Source organism: Micropterus salmoides, unplaced genomic scaffold (genome assembly GCF_014851395.1).
Source record: "Micropterus salmoides isolate LMB-PRFRI ecotype aquatic unplaced genomic scaffold, ASM1485139v1 Ms_hic_scaffold_2, whole genome shotgun sequence".
In the NCBI taxonomy this organism is placed as follows: Eukaryota; Metazoa; Chordata; class Actinopteri; order Centrarchiformes; family Centrarchidae; genus Micropterus; species Micropterus salmoides.
The window spans coordinates 33122538-33143045 of record NW_024041150.1 but is presented as its reverse complement, the minus strand read 5'-3'; the positions used below and the strand labels follow the sequence as shown (position 1 = coordinate 33143045).

Sequence of the window (20508 nt, the reverse complement as noted above, 5' to 3'; positions counted from 1 at the left end):
TTTTTTACTGCTGCAACAATCTATGTTTTATTATTTAATTTAATAATTTCTAATAATTCAAATGCATTTATTTAATTAAAAAACAACTAGGCTACCACAATTTCTGACTCAGGGTTAAATCATTAGTCGATTAACTTTGCTGATTATTTTTGTGTTCACTCAACCAGTCAATTAATGGAGAAATAATTTCACATAATTTCAGTTGTAGTTTGAATAATTACTAATTAAAATACAAACAAAAATGCTATTTAACCTACTTATCCATCCAGTTGTAGCTAACGTTATGTGTACACAAAATAAGAGCCTTGCAACCCAAATATCTAAACACACGATTGATTTAATAGCAGGAGAGAGTTTATTCAAAGACCTATCGATCAATTTTAGGGATGACAGCAGGTTGCGCTCTGGTTTCATTCCCGAGCTCAGCACGTCTTCAAACGGCCTCGCTTTTACTCTGAAGGCTGGACACCAAAACCAGAAGTTTGTAGGAGTTTGTTGACAGTCCAGAGTTCCTCCCTGCTAAGCAGCTGTCAACATCCCGAGGACGACTTTGAGCACGTCAAAGCTTCGGCATATCCACAAATAACGGAAGGTGTGTAACATAGATGTTGTTAATATAAACACCAACGTTACGTATTTTCAGTCGCTGTACTTGTTGTTTGTCAACCGGAAGCCTTGTTTAGCGCGCGTGTGTGTGTGTGCGTGTGTGTGTGTGTGTAACCGGGCCCTCCTGAAAATTTCTGTTAACTTAACTGCTAGCAGGAGCTCAAGAGACTATTCAGCCATTTATCTGAACTCAGTTTGGCTGGCGAACAGTTCGTGTATAACGAAACGCAGCCGTTTGCCAACATTATGAATATTTTGCGCTTGTGTTTGTTTTTGTAAAATGTGTCAGTGATGTTGGGATCCAGGCCTGTGGCTCGCATAAAAGCGCAACACCACCTTTTAGACCTTCAAAACTGATAAATATTGATCAAACTCTTAAGTCATTAAATTAAGGGATGTCGGGAACAAATGTCTGTTTTGTTATTGTTAATGGTTGCATTGATTTGATGGAGCGTGGGGGGAAAAACTTTTGTTACACTTAACACAAGTTTTCTCTTCCCCTCGGTTAAGTCAAGAGTTGGTAAGCAACATTATTTTAACATGTTATGCTACTTGTTTGAAGGTCCCATACTATGCTCGTTTTCAGGCTAAAATTTTTACTTTGGGTTTTTTGAACAGGGTCGGGCCTTAATGGATGATGACATAGAGGAGTCTATGCACAGAGCTAGAGAGCCCGTAGACCAGGGTACTTGCTTCACCAACACTCAAAGGGATGAGTTTCCCTTCTGGGGCGCAGGGGTGGCCTCCTACACAATGTCCTCAACATCTGCCTCTGTGGGACGTAGACACTGGGACGTTGAAAGCAGCAGTAGCTCCTTGGACTGGTCATCGAACTACGAAAGACCTACTGCGGATGACTCTAAATTGTATCCTTCATCTGCTTCATCTAATTTTGCAAGCGGTGGGGACAGTAGGTTTAATACCTCCAATAACAGAGAACACGATATGCAGTCCATTCCAGGTTTAGGTGATTATGACTATGCAGGGTCAGACAAACCTGTCGCCTCTACAGAGTCTAGTCGACCCAAGCACACTTCTGAATCCGCTGCAAACATCCTCCTGCGCTTTGGACTTGAAAAAGAGGACTTGGACCATCTCATCTTTTACCCTGAAGACCAGCTCACTCCTGATAACCTGCCGTTCATCTTGCGCCAAATCGGCATTCAGAAGGCCAAGAGTGCTACAACAGCAGTTCAGTCAGTACCCTATCCCGAACCCCAATTGATGGATGAGATTGGAATGACCAGTGGCAGTAGATCCAACAGTGGTGGGAGGGGAAGTACGTTTCTGATGGACGCTTTCAATAGTAGCAGCCACATTCGAGAACCACTACTAAAAAATACAACAGAGGTGAAAAGCAGTGCCTTGGGTTCTTCACGTGATCAGGCGAGTTCTGTTACCAGTCTTGGCTCTGTGGCTCCCCCAAGCAATGATCCGAACAAACGATTGCAGAAATCCCAAACAATCCCCAGCCGCTTCTCTCTGCCAAAGAAGGACACCGACATCAGAGTTCTCAAGCCTGAAGCCTCCAAACCCGGTCCCTTAAAAGAACCACAGGCAGATCGCCAGTCAGCATTGAAAACTCAACCACCCTGCTCTTTGCTCCGCGGCGTGCATCCCAGCCAACCCGACCTTGTGATCGTTGGCAGTAATGACCCCCATGGCGCTAAGAATCAGAGTGAAACACAAGGTCAAAGGTCAACAGTTGCTGAGCAGATGAAAAAGCAACAGACACAGCAGACGCAGAAGCAGCCATCATTGCAGACGGGGCAGGAGATCAGGCCTCCAGTTTTTCCTGCTGCGAAATCAGTTCCCCCTGACCCTCTCATCCCCATCATCACTGATGTTTCACAGGCCATGCAACGTCCGGTGTCTATCCCTGGTGATCCACGCTCCATCCCAGCTCAGGCAATCCCAGGTCTGAATTTCAATCACGTGACGCTGCCGACTTCCCACACGCAGCTCCCAGCAAAGGTGGGAGTCTCCAAGGCCCTGCCAACGCCGTCCATGATGCAGGACTATGCGGCGGCCTCACCAGAAATCTTTCCACATACCTGTTCTCTTTGTAACAAAGAATTTAATCATATGAAGGTGAGTGAAAGATCGCGCTTTGTTCACTCTGACTTTAGGAAAGTTTATGTTTATTTTAGTATCTAAAATGTTTGTTTTTCATTATAAAATGCTAATCACTCTACCATTTATTCACTGGTGGGGAAGTACTGAAGGAGACTGTTGTAGTTTTTTGATGTACTTCAGCCCAAACTAAGTATTTTGTTAATTGTTAACGATCTTTATTGTCCACAAATGTCGAAATTTGTTTTTTGCTTCACAGGCTGGTTAAAAACCACATCATTAAAAAATCTCACTACCTAAACAATAAATAACACAACCTGCACAGTAACAGATATGTTTCCAGTGTAGAGACGTGTTTAGGAATTGAGAGAAATTATTGCATTGATTGGTTATGAAAGACCTTTTGTAGCCAAGCTGACGAACTAGACGTCAAACTATCAAGAATCTGAGAACTTTTTATTTTGGTTCTTTCTTACTGGGAGTCCTTGGTATATTTCATGATAAAGACTTGTTGCCCTTGAACTGAAGTTGACTATAAAGTCAGCTGTAATTATAAATTAAAGTTGTCAATTTTCTAAAGGATTTATGTTTTTAATTTCATCCATATGTAACTTGTTTTATCGTTTTCAAGTCTTTAGCTGATTCCAAAACCATAACATTTTATTAACTGTTGGTTAATGTCTCAGCTCCACTCTTGGGCTCAAGGTTGTTCCTGTATTTTGTTGGCTGAAGATTTAAAGAAACCAGATAAATATTTTTCTTTTGTAGACTTTTTGTAGCTCTTTTAATATAATTTTTTAAGGCTGCTTTAATGTTGAATATGATATGTGTGGTCAGACACAAAATGCCACATTGAAGCTGATAGCAGTTGTGATGAAAACCGTATGTAAATTCTGTGTGTCTGTTGTCGTGACTAGGACTGGCTCTCCCACCAGAACACCAGCTTTCACCTTGAGAGCTGCAAACTCCTGCGAAAACAGTTAGTCTTTTTGTATTTCATCTTTTCCCTGTAAAGATCTTGTTAATTTGAGTTATTCTTTGATCATTGCCTTTTTTCTGAATGCTGGGGGATGCCCACCAGGCGTGTGCCAAAATACTGTAAAGGAGACACTGGACAGAAAAAGAGGTTGAAATACTACAACCTCTTTCTCAGTATTGTTTGTCCCTGATTACTTCTGCCGTTACTATACCCTTTGACTTTAGAAACACCTCTTGAATGCTTTACCTCAATGCAGAAACCTTTGGCTTTTGTTGTCAGAATGTGGCTTCTTTACTGTTTTAATCAGTGTGTTTAAATTGTTTCCACAGATACCCAGAGTGGGATGGTACTATAGCACTCGAGCCCAGGTAAATTAAAATAAAGTTATAAAAAATAAAGTGGGGCAGGCACTGGGGTTTTATTGATATTGTATGTTGTGTTAACTCACACTTTTAATTAATTAACCGTTCTGGCACAACCTGACACTTTTCATGCTCACTCTGTATGGATCAACACTACCATGACGTGGAGCAGACTGTTTCCTCAATGCGTAAAAAAAACAGCGTTACTGTGAACGAAAAGTAAGAAAAAGTAAGAAGAATTGATCCTGCAGAGGTTTGGAAGATGCAGACCATATGTCTCTGTTCTGCAGCAAAGTTTGGCTTTATATCACACTGTAGCTGTAGCCATAAATACAACTATACTATTATTAAAAGAAACTGCTACAGTTTAAAACCAATATTTTGACAGCAGCTAAGAATTTGCTTTATGCTTTTCTCATCTGTTGTTCTTTTCAGGGCTGCACATAAAGATGCCAAGCCCTCAGCATCAACCTCTGCACACACTTTCCAGCATCGTCATCAGATTACCAGGCATGGAAGAGGCTCCCGTTCTAGCTGTTCCAGCTCACCCAGCCCTCGCTGCCACCGCCGCCGCCGCCATGGCTTGGAGGATAGAAGCGAGCAACACAGCAGCCGATCACGATCAACGCACAGCCCCAGATACAGTCGCAGGTTTGTCAAACAATAATTCTGATTTGAACAATAAATCAAGCAAGAGAAGAGATTCTTCTCACGACTAGATTGTAAAAGTACCAAATATGTTCCTACAGAACGTTTTAGCCTCTATGGATTTGTCACTCACCACTTGAGAAGTCTAGACATACTGTGAATTGTTTAATTTAAAAATAAAAAAAGAGTTAAGTCATAATATGATTTAATCTGTACTTTCATCAGATCTCGTTCTCATTCCCCATTGTATGAGCCCCCGCACTCCTCCCACTATCATTCACGTTCGAGGAGCCCTGAAAGACGATCATCGCAGAGGAGGAACTGTGAGAGACTATTGCCACGAAAGAGAAGCGACGGGAGACGATCGCCACCAGGGAGGAGCAACGAGAGACGATCGCCACAATGGAGGAGCAACTGGAGACAATCGCCACCAAGGTGGAGCGAGGAGAGAGGATTACCACCAAAGAGGAGCAACAGGAGACGATCGGCACCAAGGTGGAGCGACGACAGACGATCGTCACCAAAGAGGAGTGTCAAGAGATTTTCACCAGCAAGGTGGAGCAAGGAGAGACTGTCGTTATCAAGGACGAGCGAGGAGAGACGTTCGCCACCAAGGTGGAGCGAGGAGAGACAAACTCCACCATGGAGGAGCAACAAGAGGCAATTGCCATCGAGTAGGAGACGATCGTCCACAGAAGACTCATCTCCTCAACGAAAAAAGTCAAGCAGTGCTGAGAGACTGGCTGAGGAACTACTGGAAACATCAGGTTTGAGAAGTTGCAAACATTTTAAGACCCAGAGTAAAGACGGTTTGTGAACCTGTAGTTTTTACATTCAAGGAATATTTAGCTAATTTGGGACATGAACTTGTTCGCTTTCTTACTAATGAGAAAAGTGGTACCTCTCTCAAATCTGCATAGCACCTTTACGGTAGAGAGATGTAGAGTTTAGTTCTTTAGGGAGAACTAAAGATTATTTTCATTATTGATTAATTAACTTTCAGTCTGGAAAACCCAAACATATTCTGTTTACCAATGTAGAAGATGATGGAAACCAGCAAACATGCAATTTGTGATATTGCAATCAGAGACTTGATAATCAACATTATCTTCATTTTCTGAATGACTAAATGATGAATTGAAACTTGCCTAAATTGATTGCCAACATTAATATTTAATAATGTTTTTATAATCTGAACATGAATTATGCAAAAATGACAAGAGAGGGAAAAAATACAATCAAAAGGTTTTCCCTTCCTTTTAAATTAACGTAATATTGACCATGTCCGTCATCTTACCAAAGTGCAATCACTTTTTGCTAGCTTACTGGGAAGAAGCAGCATTTCTTACATATGTATAAATATGTATTGTCTGTAATTGTTACTTCACTTTCCAGTGGTTCAGATGCTGACTTAACCAAGTAAAAATTTCCCAGAGAAAATATGCTGAAAGCCTATGAAGTAACTAGCAAGAAAGATGAGATCACTTTATGATAATATGATAATTAACTCTACATTTCTTCATCTTAAAATAGAGACTGTCTTTGAGACTTTGCAACCACAAAAATGCTGCAGTTTTGTCTGACAATTTGACTGTTTGTCTTTGTTGCTATAGCTGTCCAGTCTCTGTCAATGCAGTCGGACCTGGAGGCCATGGTTAAAGCTCTGGTTCCTGCCTTACTAGCCAAGATGAAGTCCTCCTCCTCATCACCATCTCCCTGCAAAGCAAAGCCCAGCCTGCAGAAGAAGGTAGCAAGTTCTGCTACAAAGACTAAGGTTGGTGTGTGTGTGTTATACTTTATTACACACAAAGCAAAAAATTATGTTTCCAGAAAGGACAGATGACATTAAGGTTTAATTGGACAGTTAAACCACAGATGCATTTTTAAAGGACAACCAGTTCCAGAAGTCCGTTAATGATGACGACCAACATCGGTTCTGAGTTTGTGTTTTTCTCTCTTTCACTCAGTCCGGTAAACCTTCACCTCCAACCATGGTGAGACTCAAAGGGATTAGTACTTCTGTCTCATGCAGTGATGTGATTGTTGCTGTGGAGCACTTTGGAAAAACCAAGTCAGTTGTACTGTTTCGGTCCAGACTGGAGGTATGTATAGAGAGAGTGAAGAGTGAGAGTGTGTTGTTGCGATCCAGACCTATATTTGCCTATGTTTTGCCTTTTCATTATATACAAAATATATTTTTTCCATGACCATCTGTTGGGTTTTATTTTGGTATTTGGTATGATGCTTTTATCCAATGTATTTCTATTTGAGTAACAGGGGAATCAAACTCCTGAACCTAACCAAAACCACGAAAACGAGGTGTTGTTAATGTTAAATCTAAAACCGACTTTACCCCGGTTTTCATACGAACTGACGCAGCAGCAGCTGTGCCGCAGTTTTGTCCAGTGTAAAGCGTTTAGCCTACACGTTGTTAACATGTTCTTAATTTGTCATTTTGTGTGCTTCAACTACAGATAACAGCTCTCTCTGAGCTGTGGTTAATGTTAATGTATGATCGGGAGTCTGCAATGGGTGTTTTATTTTGAAAATCAACCGGATTCTGTATACCGTTTTGTGTCTTACTTCCTGTCTGGTTCATCTGCTCTGTGCTGCTTGACGTGGCTTCTTGAACATTAGCAAAATTTCATTTGAAAAATAGCAAAACGAATCGTAATTGCAATATTTGGCAGAAAAATTGCGAATCGTTCAGCCCTACATTTGTGTGTGTGTGTGTGTGTGTGTGTGTGTGTGTGTGTGTGTGTGTAGGCAGTCGTGTGTTTTGAGAAAGAGAAAGACGCTAACAAACTGAAGAGCGTAAGGAGCCTCACTGTGAAAGGAACAGAAATCACTGTTATCAGAAAAAAGGTATTACACTTTTCCTTTCTTTCTTCGTTCTTGGTAAATTTACATATTAACATGTGTCTGCTGTTGTGTGGTCATGCCGTCAATTATTAGATTAATGTAAAATAACTACATGTATTTGTTATATAATTGTTTACAGGAGACTGATTCTAAGGAGCAAAAGCAGCCTCCTCAGAAGTGAGTTATGTTTCACATAGATTTATTGCGATGGAAGTTGGAGGGGTTTATCTTGTTTTTGTCAATATATTACTGAAAATATTGAATTGCTGTTTAAATTTGCGTCCTCAGTGAAAAATTTGTTATCACATTAGAATTATTCAAATATTCAGAATTGACTGTGCTTTTTGTATTTGCTTTTTGGGATTTAACCTAATGACTGATCATCAGCGTACATGTATGTGTGTGTGCACAGGAGATTGACACTATTTGAAACACCTGTACAATTTATTATGGTCCAAAAATATTTTTTTCATTTCTACAAACTGTACAGGTATTGTGTCCAAGATATTGTGTCTATCCCGTTTGTTAAATGTTTTTTCAAATTATTTACATTGTTGTTGTTTGTTATCAGTTAATTCTAAAACATGTAACTCAATTTTGTTCACAGAGAACCTGCCACATTCAGTGTCTTCACACCTCAAACCAGTACATCCACAACCACCACTAGAAAGGTTCTTCTCCCTACACGTAGCATGCGTCCGCATAAATGGCCTTTACCCTGGGGATCCAGAATAGCCACAACATGCAAACTTACCCATCAGAAGATTGCAGCTAAAGGCTCAGTTAAAGGCAGGACTGTCATGAAGTCAGTAGCCTGCGTTTCCAAAGTGAGGAACTTCTCAACCAATCAGGTAGCTATAACGGCAAAAACAGGAAATTTGTCATCTGCGAAGCAAGCTGTGAAAAAGCCAAAAAACTCAACTGAAGCTGCTGTGGAGGCAGAGCTGCCAAGTGGAGGGATGGAGAGAAAAACAGTGCAAAAAGGTATGTTGGAGACCTTTTTGATAGATGAATGATGAAGTATGTTAAAATGTGGTGTTTGTAGAAAATGTTGAAAGAATGAATTAATGGACATTTGGTGCTCTAGGGAGTATTTGTGGAAACAGGACAGTGTATGTGGGATTGACAAAAAAAATAAACTTTAGTAGTTTTGGACAACCGTGGCGCTCTATGGCCCAGAGGAATATCAGGCTTTAATACACACATGATACTTGATCATAGGATACTTTAATTGTTGTGTTTGATCATTTCTAATATTACCAGATTTGTCCTGTGAAGACAAGACATCTGCTATGGTCAAAGATAACCTCCTTTTTTAGCTTTGCAGCAATGAATTTTTCAGCGACCCTAATGTTTTTTAAAAGGTTTATGTAGCTTATAAAGTCAAATTTGAAGCTATGATCAAACACTGAAAACTTCAGTTTCTGACTATTTCAAAATTTCCCAATGTAAATATATATGTATGCCAATCTTTAAAATACTTAAAATTGAAAAACATTGAATTTGTATAATGTGTTTGCATGTGGTTATTTAAGCTCATCCATTGTAACAAATACAAAAAACCCATTCAATAAAGGTTTTGTTTTGGCACTGACTTTGATGCGACTGTATGTAAAGGGGGGGTGGTGACGTTTCAAAATATGGATATTCATGTTAATAAAATTTGACATTTGAACATCCTGTGACTGCAGTGAAGAGCCACACAGCTTCAGCCAAAGATGCATCTGTCCCAACTGAGCCCACAGCTGTGGCAGTGAGAGAGCAGCAATTGGCAGCGTCCACTTCGTTTCCTGCAGTTACCCCTCTGACTTTTGGGGAGATGGTAGAAAAGCACCTGGACATAAATGTCATGAGTAAGAAATCCAAGAAAGACACTCTGTTTGTCTGTCACAAATATCTGCATGGCATCGTATTTTACTGTCTCTCTTATTTTCTTTGTCTCACAGAATGCTACAGGCACTTTTCATCTCAAGTAGGTTTCCTCAAATCACTTGTATGAAGTACTACGTGTAGTTTTAAAGATCAAGGTCTAGCTCCATTTTTGGTTTGATATTGTAAATAGTTATGGAGCATAATATAGTACTGTATTATAATATCTTCTAAATTCAGTTTTCTTAAATGGCTAAAAATCACAAATATCTGTCTATCTGTCTGTCTGTACAGAAGCAGTTGCTCATAACTGGACTGCCGAGGTATCACGATGGCTGCTACACAGAGGATGAACTTGCAAAACTTCTCGTTCCATTTGGGTTTCAACATAAAGATGACACCATCTACGTTGTTCCTCAGATGTGCATGGTAGGCACTGTGTTATAAATCTGCACTTTTTTGGTTTATTTATCCCCAGTTCTTTGTGTTACTAACTTGTTGTTTTGATCATTCAGATGATAAGTTGGTCACTGGACTGATTTTTGATAGATTATATAAAATGCTATTGAAGACATATAAATCAGAATCAGCTTTATTGCCAGGTATGTGTACACGTACGAGGAATTTGACTCTGGATTGTACATTGCTCACGATGTGTTTACTCATACAAAAATACAAAATCACAATAATAACGTAAAAAATAAAATAAAAACAAGAACGATTACAATAGGGTTCCCAGCTGCTTCGCTGGAACTGGGAACCGTGATGGCTTGCATTCGCGGGTTCCCAGCCCACTCGGGCTTGGACCCCTAATCAGACAGACTTCAGTGTAGACAACACAAATATACACACTATGAACAAAAGCAATATAGAATCTGACAAATGCAGTGAGCAGAGTGCAAAGGATGCAAGAGTATGTACATGTCGAAGGTGGATGTGATATACAGGTACATATATATGCATACATGTACACAGTGCAATGAAGCATAGTGCAAAGGATGCTGGAATAAATAAGTATTTTGTGAAGGAGTAATGACTTGAGGTAGGTGGATTTGGTATACAGTGTCTACAATATGACAGTATGAACAACACTGAAATAGAGAATTGTGAATAAATAATAAGTGTTAACCAGTAAACAGGTGGCTGATTAGAGACAGAGTTACTGGGTTATTGCTACCAGAGGGGAGGAGCTGGAACAGGTTGTGTCCGGGGTGAGATGGATCTGCAGTGATGTTTCCTGCCCGTTTCCTGACTCTGGAAAATGTATAAGTCTGGATTAGTATTGCTGGAAAACGTTGATCTGGATATCCCTAATTATAACCAAAGTTAAAAAAAACCAGTTTCACTCCCCTGGTTTTCACAAGACAAAAAAAGTTCCTGAAACAGGAGGCAGTTGTTTTTTCCTAAGCAGATTTGTAAAATTTCTTTAAGTAGCTCTCTGCTATTCACACTGTTAAGAAATAACCGTATCTGCCCAAGGAAATCTCATATTTCTACACACATGTTCAATCTGAATATGCCTGGAAAACACCACTTTTTGTTTATTTACAACACATTCTGATCTATGATCTTCTGTTAAACCGACTGATGTTGCATCAGTGGGGCCCTTTGTTGGCAATGAAGAACTTTATTTGTTGTGTTTCCTGTAATTTATTAACCTTGATGGATTTTTTCTTTGTCCATTTTGACTCTTGATGAAGACACAGCTGCATATTGCTGAAAATATGCACAGAGAACCCTGTTTTATATAATCTTCTGTGTTTTTGCTCATCTTAAATTCCAACCGACTTCAGCGTCACAATGTACCATGAAGTTCAATCAGCATCAATAAATGAATTAAACTTTGAGCTTTGAACTTTGTCTTTTCCAGAAGGCCAGTGGTTCCATGTTCCCCATAATCATGTTGACCAGTTTACCAGAGGGGAACTACCAGCATGAAGACGTTGCCAAGCTGGTCTGGCGGTATTTCCCCAAACAGAACCTTCGCTCCCTGTACTACAGCGTGACGGTCTTAACGCTGCAGAGGAGGGTAAGGAGTAGAAACTGCACACTGTTACAGCCACAAACATTAGTGTGATTACAATTTTATTAATTAAATGGAGCAGTTTTGTTTGAATTTTGTCCGAGATCACTTCAAAAAAACAGTTTTTATCAAAAACTACAACCCCTGTGTACACTTCGTCTTGCAACACATGAATCCTGAATCCAGTGAGGTATGGACACTAAAGGATCTGTGTCAGGATCAGGCTGAAATCATAGACTGTATAAAACATGGACATAGTCTCTGTGGCTTCACCCATAGGGGTTGGAAGAGCTATCGTGAAGCTTAGTGTTGCAGTTCCCGACTCCACCTATCTTCTTGCTAATCCAAAAATGGGCAAAGAGGTGAAGCTTGGTGGAGGACCTGAGACGGCACCCACCTGTCACTCAAAACAGCCACGTCCTTATTTATGCATAACTTTAACCCTTTCATATATTATAATTTAAATGAGGGAGTTAAATGAACATTTATGGAGCCAACTGCAGTTTTTGGCACTTCCATTTTGGCTTAATTTTTCATAAGGGGTGGCGAAAAATAATCGAAATAGCATAGTATCACTATATTTTCCGTGGCAGTACTGTATTGATACATGGATGCCAAGCTCCCGCTTGGATGGGATAGAAAAATCACCTTTCAACCGTAGGCAGAAATCAAGAGGTTTCTGATTAATAACAGATATACTGGTTGATGTTAGAGGAGAACGAGAGTTACATATGTAACTATGGTTTTATGAATTCTGGATGATCCGTCTCACGCACGCACAGGTAAAGTATTTAATATCAACAAAGTCACACATGTGACCTGGGATGATGCGGGGCGTCACTAGGAAGGATCTTTATTGTGACACTGGCCTGATGCAGCAAGCATCAAGTCTCAACACCTCAGTGACTGACACAATGAGGGATGCTATAACTGGCTCCTCAGCCAGCATTGCGCCCAGTCCATAACTGCTGGCATTCTGCATGGAAGCCAAGGCCCTACCGTCAGTTGTGTGGTGAGAATAAGCTTTACGATCGGGCCAATGCTGGCCAGCACTTGTGGGAGCTCCTCAATGAATGGCTGGGATGGCGGCACAGAAAAACCAGCCTCAGGCGGGAGATGCCTAAAGAATGCACTAGCTGAGTGTACCTGCAGTTGGTGCCTCATCCAAGCCCAAGGGTGCCAGTACCATACGGACCACTGGCTTAATTGTGGCATGGGCTGCCTCCGAGCCTGCTCTGGACCTGCTCCCTGTTTGATGGGAACAGTGATTTGAAGCATGGTTGGAAGCCGCTATTTCTCCCTGTCTGGGTCTATCCTCACATAACTGATTACAGGAAGCTCTCGTAGACAGGGCATCGTAATCCCATCCTTGTAGGCTTCTGGCTTGGCTGTCTACCCTGGTTGGGGCTCTCCTGCCTGGCTGAAGGTTAAGGAGCAAATTCTTAATCTCAGCAAATTCTGGGGCTAGTGTGTCTACTTTAGCTGCCAACCAATCCACTTTCTTGGCTTTTTTTCTAGCCGGGCACCTGTGCGTGATTATGCCTGCTCCGCACATGTGAAGACACACTAGATGAATGCAACTGGCTTTCAAGCTGCAGCCCTTCCAACTCAGCTAGCCGGCTAGCTTCAGTTCCCGTTGCATTAAACAGCAATTCATGCACTGACTTTCGGACAGCCCTTCTCTCAATTGAGTAACACAGAGGCATGTGGGGCATTCGTCATGACCAACAGCCAGCAGCAGAGCCATGGAGTAGCAACAAAAGTGTGTCCCTTACATGGTGGGACCCTGCATATCTATGTGTTTGATTTTTTCCAGACAAAAATAACTATTATTTGCAAACGAAAACACTCAAAATAAAACATCCGAGTGAGTATCTGTTTTCTTAAATGAAAATAACTTGTCGGGGAGCCTTTTAATAAACAACAACTAATAGATAACATTTTATCCACCACTAGCGTGAAACAAAATGTAACAACAAAAAGTTTAACAGAGACCCGAAAACAGGCTCCCCCCTCAAAAGAGCAACTTATTTTAACTTATGAAACACTTAACATGCCAGCCTAACTCCAGATCTGGAAAGACTAGCCTATGCGTAACTCGTGCTTAGAGTGCTGACGAAAATGGTGGTCTAACAGCAGGTTAGGAGCGCAGCTGGACATTTAATTGCAGCACTTACTGCAAGCTGCAAGTAGTATATACAAAGAAGTAACTCTTACTGGTTACTTCATTGTTAATCCATCCATCTGTTTCCTGTCGTTTATCCGACCTCAGGTCATGGATATTGAGTCGAGGTATTTCTAGTAATTATAATTTTATTTTCCAACTGAAATATAAATATAGTTTTCTACAAAATGGTGTCCTTCATGACAAAAGAATGTAGAACGAAACGTTAATGTTGTCTAAAGACATGCAGCCATACAAGAAATTTGTCTAGTAAGAAGTCGAAAACTGAAAAAGATTAGCTTTAAATCAAGAACTGACTGACCAAAGAGCAAGAAAACAAATCTGACTAGACATTCGATCCCAGTTTTCGCTACTGGACAGCTTTTGATTCTTGCTATGGACACATTTCGGTCGGTTCAAAGAAAGTGTTGAAATTTGATAACCAATCACAGTGATTGGTTTAAATATGCTGTAAATCACATCCTGCAAATTTAGTGATTCTTATGGAGATTCCTATGGTTTGTTGCTGCTCTCTCTCTGTTAGTTGCTTTTGTCTTCAACTCTCTCTCTCTTTGTCCATAACTGTCGTTCTACCTCAGATCTGCATTGAGATGGCTGACTCCAGCGGTGTAACGCAGGCAGTGGAGAAATACAACACTTTCTCACCAGACTCTTTAAATAGGCTCACAGCTTGGTATGCATGCGCATTGTTGTGTGTATGAAATTGGGTTGAATTAGGTTGACAATTACTCACATTTGTCTTTCTGAAAGCTGGTAGCCTCTGCATGTATGTGCATTTTTTTTAACTCCCCATCGTCACACTAAACTGACCTACTCTTTCATATTCTCTCTCCAGGAGGAGTAAAGTTAAACGTTTTGAGACGTGAGTATACCACTTTGTAATTGGTTCTTGTCAAATTAAGAGAGACATAACATGTTTTAGTTGCCAAAGAGTGACAAGAGTCATTGTGATGTGGTGGCCCCAGATCACATTTCATTGGATAGATTTATGTGTACATCCAGTTCAAGATGACTCATGAAAGATACTGTATGATTTTTAGAGCTGCAACAATTAGTTGATTAGTTGATCAACTGAAAATTCATCTGAAACTTTTTTAAGCAGTTTAAGCCATTTTGTCAAGCAGAAATATCATAACAAAATTCTCAGGTTGCAGCTTCTCATATGTGAGGACATATTTTTTCAGTTTTAAACCATTGTAAACGGAAAATGCTTAATTTTCTTTTGACAATAATTTTCTTTTTATAATTTTAGTTTGAAGAGCCTAAAACAGCGCCTACAAGATTCAAGTGAGATCAGAATTAACTTTGAACCAGACACCATCAGTGTTGCATCCAAGCCCCCAGCTGTGAAATACCAAACTCGTCCCTCTGAACTGTCGGATACTGGTTCACAAGCTGCCCTTCAAACCAGCGGCACTGGTGGATCCATCATTTCTGAGCCCATCACAGCAGGACCAAGTGCTACGGCCACAAGTGACGTAGCAGTGGAGGAGGACATTCGGTGCTCTAGTGAGTATTTGAAAATCATTGATTTCATATAACATGGTGTTTACATAGGGTTATTTTTAGTTCATCCAGCTAACCTGCAGGCCTATCATTACAAACAAGATGTTAAATCAAGTAACCATACTTCCGTAGTTCACCTCAACAAGTGTTTTTAGTTGAGAAGATATCTCAGAAATGTGTTTCAGACTTAGGTGTAAAATTATGTTTTGGCATCCACCTGGATTCAACAGATTGATGTAAAGGAGAAAGAGGGAGGGGTGATGATGATCTTTTTTTTTTTGTTTTATTTAGTGTTAAATTATTGTTATTATTACATATTATGTGCATGCACAATTATTAGGCAAGGAAGTAATTATTTCTATGCACATTTTCCAACTCCAAACCATATACACTTGAATTGGAGTTAATCATTTCCAGTTGATTTGTTTTTGTGTAATGAGGGAGGGTGGGCCGAAAGGGAATGACACCTTATATCAAGGTGTGCATGATTATTAGGAAGCTTCATTACTTCAGGTAAAATGGGCTAAAAAAGATTTAACTGACACTGAAAAGTCAAAAATTGTAAAATGCCTTTCAGACAGATGCAACACTCTTGAAATAGCTAAACCTTTAAGGCGTGACCACCGGACAATCAAATGTTTAGTTGTGAATAGTCAACTGGGGCATAAAAAGCTCATGGAGAAGAAAAGGTCCAAATTAACTGCAAAATACTTGATTAAATGTGAAGCTACCAGGAACCCATCATCCTCCAGTGCCGCCATATCACAGAACTGCAACCTACCTGGAGTGTCCAGAAGTACAAGGTGCCAAATGCTCAGTTGAAGCGTCAAGATTGTGCAAAAAGATACCTGAAGACAGATTTTTCGAAGCTTTTATGGACAGATGAGAGTGACTCTTGATGGACCAGATGGATGGGCCCGTGGCTGGATCACTGACGCAAGATGGAGGCGTGGTACTGGTATGGGCTGCTATCATGAAGAATGAGATAATTGGACCTGCAACTCCCAAACTTACTGCCAGTTTCTGGAAGATATCTTTCTTCAAGCAGTCATACAAGAAGAAGTCCTCAGCATTCAAGAAGGCCATGCTGTTTATACAGGTCAGTGATCCATCACATGCATCCAATTACTCCACTGCTTGGCTAGACAGCAAGGGCCTTAAACATACCGGAAAAATGACCCGGCCCACATTCTCATCTGACTTGAATCCTACTGAGAACTTGTGGGCCCTTCTCAAACATCAGATTTACAGTCACGGAAGACAATGAACAGAATTTTGGAGGCTGTGGTTGGTGCTTCAGAGAAAGTTGATTGTGAATGTCATGGCAGAAGATTGTTTCCTTTTACATTTAATCTTTTATGCATGATCTTTTATTGTTACTATTAATACTTCTATTATTATTATGTCTTATATGTATATGTTGTTTCTATCCTTAACCTTTCATTATTCTATACTCCTTATGTTAGTCTGTCCACATTTACCAGGGTGTAGGTCAGAGCTATGAGATTGTTTTAGTGTTTTCCTTACTTGTTGTTCCTCTCCTCTCCGTGAATGTTCAATCAAGGCTGGGAGAGGATCTCTGTTCCCCAAAACATAGAAACCTAGACTGTAAATGATTATGCATCACATTGCTCTGAGCCAGACGCTCGAAGCTGCCCTTGGCGGCAGGTCTATGGACAAGTTGATTTTCTGTTGAAGTACTTCTCTGTTATTCTTTTTTTTAAATTAATAAATTCTTCAAAGACAACGGTTTGTCATAACTAAATTATTTGGTTAGTCCCTCACCAGCAATATACAATTTCCGCGAGAGTGAACAGATAAAGAAACTGACAGACTCCATGGATGGAAGGCTCGTAGCAGTTATTGAAAAGAAGTGCGGCTATATTGGTCACTAAATATATTGTAAGGCATTATTTAATTGTCATTTTGTATTGTTACACTTATTCTAAAAATTTTGAATAAATAAGTAATTTCATAGAAATCATTTTGGTAATTTAGTTGCCTAAAAATTCTGCACACTTATACATTCTCCTCAACAAGTGAAAACACTTTTCCTTAGATAAACATTCAGGTTTGAGGTTCAATAATATTTTGGACTGACAGTGAGCATTGTGTTTGTTCACCGATTAAATTAATCCTGAGGAATACAATTTGCCTAATAATTGTGCATGCAGTGTAGTTGGTTTAGGTGGCTTGGTTTATATATTGAGAATGTGTTATGTAGATTTGTTGTTTTGTATTTACTTATATTTATATTTAAGTAGGCTATACTTTAAACAGTTAACATATTGTTCAGTTTAAGGAGCTTTAAATAAAAATATATTCATTTTAAAAAACCTTTTTTAATGTTGTCCACCACTGTTTATGTATCAGTTTAGGCACCAGAACTATTCTTTTTTTCAGATGATTATACATGATCCAAATCTGCATGTACCAATAAATCATCCACCCGCCTGAAGAAATTATTTTCTCAGATTTAAAAACCTGCTCCCACATGGACATTTCTTTCCACCTCAGCTGGTCCCTGTAGGCAGTTTTGCAGTTGAAATTATGAAGAAATGATTCTTGTTGTAAGACCAAAGTTATGGTACACATAGTTATGGTTAAATTAGTTGATGCAAGACATTACTGGGAGTCCTGTCGGAGATAGGGAACAGAATTGGTAAGCTTTTATAAATAATATTCTGTGTTGAAAAAATGTGGCTTACACACGTTTTCAGTGGTAACAGTTTTATAATCTCTGAGTAACTTGGTTACTAAGGACATATCACCCGTTGATATCACCACAGCCACTCTAGACAGATACAGTTGTATCATGTTTTAGTTAAATTCGCCACAGTAACTGTGTTTATATTGTTATGATTTTGTGATACAGAGCGACTGTGGGCTACACATACATGAGTTAAATCCAGGAAGCTTATGTTGTTCTACCTGGTCTCATTACTGAATGTGCAACTAAAGAAAGTAAACTACAAAGTCTTGCTTAATGTTGTCTTTGTTCTGAACCAGCATCAATAACTTGTTTGAGAAAAACAAACCAGTTATTGAATCTGATTAAAAGGTTAATTTAATGGAAAAACATAAATTAATAATTAGTTTAAAATGAAATGACAAAACACTAACAAAAAAGATTAAACAACAACCACTGTGTGCAACAGTTTTGTCACATTTCAAATATATTCAAACATGACACGTTGCTCGTCTTTTGTTGTTGCAGCACCAAGATTTCCTGAGAACGCTCTGCCTGACAGCAAGGACATTGTTGCTGGGGTAACTATCCCACCAATTAAAAATGTTCCACAGGGTAGCATTTCACCATTTTGGGTCACCTTAAAAACTCGGCCCTTCCTGTTCCCTACCATGTCTCCTTGGTTCATCATCCCAGGTAAGAGAACAGTTAATTGATCCTTTGTTTGATGCTGCCAGATTGACCATGTTAACTTTTGCCTGTGTTCATTTTTAATTCCAAGATTACCTGACAGTCAAAGGACAGGACGACATTGAGGTAAGGTTTTTTACCATGACTTCACCCAATTTACTTGCTTTTATTTCAGTTAACAACGTATATCTAGACTCCATGTGGAGCTACAGCTATTGAATCTATCAACACACCAAGAGCAAGGAAAGACATATTTAGAAATTCCAAAACCTACAATCACTAGCCAGCAACACTAAGAAAACAAAATAACTCCACATTGCATGAAACAGACAACAGGTGGGTGAACCTGTCAGATAGGAAACTTAACATACCAAAGCAAGGCGTTTTGGCCAAATGATTAAACTTTGCCATCATACCACAGCAGCTACCAATAGTTGATCTCAACTATTGCCCATGCCCAACAGAAGGAGCAAAAACATCTGAAGGATGCACGCATGTCTGAACTAGGGCTGTGTGCTCCGTCAGGTAACAGGTTTTAGGACCCAATAGCAAACGCGGACTAGGCAGGATGATTCTTCAGGATTTATTAAAGAGTAACTTACAGATAAAGTCCAGGCACTCAACTTGAGGTGGTCTGAAACAAGGGAATCCACAAAAACAAAGGTAATCAAATTGAGTAACAAAAAGTTCAAAACTAAATGAGCTAAAATCCAAGAAGAACACTATGGATGATGAGGAAAAGAAGAGTAAACCCAACAACATTGTGATTCAATCGATGTCCTAAGTATCAGAGAAACTCAACAAACACCACATCCCTGTATTTTGTAAATCCAAGAATCTACTAAGAAAGATACTGGTCCACCTGAAAGACCGTACACCCAAACATAAGAAAAGCAATCTAGTAAATGCTGTCCAATGTAGTGAGGAATGCTCAGACCTGCATACTGTACTGTAAACAAACAGCCTCTACACAAACACATTGCTCAACACAGAAGGGGCCAACTCCTCAGATCAAGACTCCGCAGTTTACTTACATCTGAAGGTTAAGGGGATGACAATGTGTATTTTGGACGTGGAGGATAGATGGCTTGAAGGAGGAGTCAAAGAAACCATTTACACCTGACTGAAGAAACCATCTCTCAGCAGGGGAGGAGATTTGCGATACTACTTATCCAACACTTACAATGCTGTCCTTTCATCCCTTCCCAGGAAACTGAAAAAAACACATTTGTCAGTTTTGGATGGTCGTTCGGCATCAGGTGTCTCCAATGACCATAACCGCTTTCATCTGAACAGCCAGGAAACTTTTTATGTGGATGTCCATTCAGTGAATATTGTAGGGGGGAGGGTTAGGGGAAAATGCATTGTAGCAGAATGGTTCACTTTCTATTAGCATCAGAGGAAAATTTGAGCAAAGGCACCACCAGTCGGTCTTTGTTCTCCACAGTTTGCGTTCTGGGTGGCCAGCCATATCCTTTTGCACAACCTCAGAAACAGAACTTAATACTCTTAAAGGGGAGGAGGAAAAGTCCAAGTGGAGCCAGCCTTTTTAACACATCTTCACACATACAGTGGTGCTTGAAAGTTTGTCAACGCTTTACACTTTACACTAACTCAGATTTTACATCAGGTCAACCCAATTAAACAAATGAGACAAAAGTATTATGAGGGAAATGACCAATAATTCTTGTATCTGTTAGTGGTAAAAGTATGTGAACCTGCTTTCAGGATCTCAGAAAAAGAGTTGTTGATGCTCATCTGGCTGGAAAGACAGACTGTGGACAATTGGAGGAAATGAATGAATTCGGCCAACACTGATTACTCCAAGAGCAAGGCTTTTAATAGTACACAAGGTCACAAAGGAACCCACGGTTACTTCTAAGCAACTAAAGGCCTCTCACTTGAGCTAATATTTATGTTCATTATGAGGAAACCACCGAACAACACTGGTGTGCATGGCAGGGTTGCAAATTAAAAGCCACTCCTTTCCAAAAGTAACATTGCTGGGCGCCTGCA

At 39.9% G+C, this 20508-nt stretch overlaps 1 protein-coding gene across 1 annotated transcript in view; it reads left to right on the top strand.

Moving 5' to 3' along the window:
• Positions 1–396: 396 nt before the first annotated feature.
• LOC119913158 overlaps positions 397–20508 on the top strand; it is a 30015-nt gene continuing 9903 nt past the window's right edge. Inside the window, exons 1-20 of the mRNA XM_038732489.1 lie at positions 397–592; positions 1225–2697; positions 3597–3658; positions 3988–4026; positions 4456–4671; positions 4894–5435; positions 6282–6442; positions 6636–6770; positions 7435–7533; positions 7670–7707; positions 8138–8514; positions 9222–9383; positions 9477–9502; positions 9694–9828; positions 11270–11428; positions 14186–14280; positions 14443–14469; positions 14860–15116; positions 18331–18498; positions 18584–18618. Of these exons, the coding sequence (XP_038588417.1) occupies positions 1237–2697; positions 3597–3658; positions 3988–4026; positions 4456–4671; positions 4894–5435; positions 6282–6442; positions 6636–6770; positions 7435–7533; positions 7670–7707; positions 8138–8514; positions 9222–9383; positions 9477–9502; positions 9694–9828; positions 11270–11428; positions 14186–14280; positions 14443–14469; positions 14860–15116; positions 18331–18498; positions 18584–18618 (4194 nt within the window). The 5' untranslated portion in view covers positions 397–592; positions 1225–1236. The remainder of the gene's footprint in view (positions 593–1224; positions 2698–3596; positions 3659–3987; positions 4027–4455; positions 4672–4893; positions 5436–6281; positions 6443–6635; positions 6771–7434; positions 7534–7669; positions 7708–8137; positions 8515–9221; positions 9384–9476; positions 9503–9693; positions 9829–11269; positions 11429–14185; positions 14281–14442; positions 14470–14859; positions 15117–18330; positions 18499–18583; positions 18619–20508) is intronic.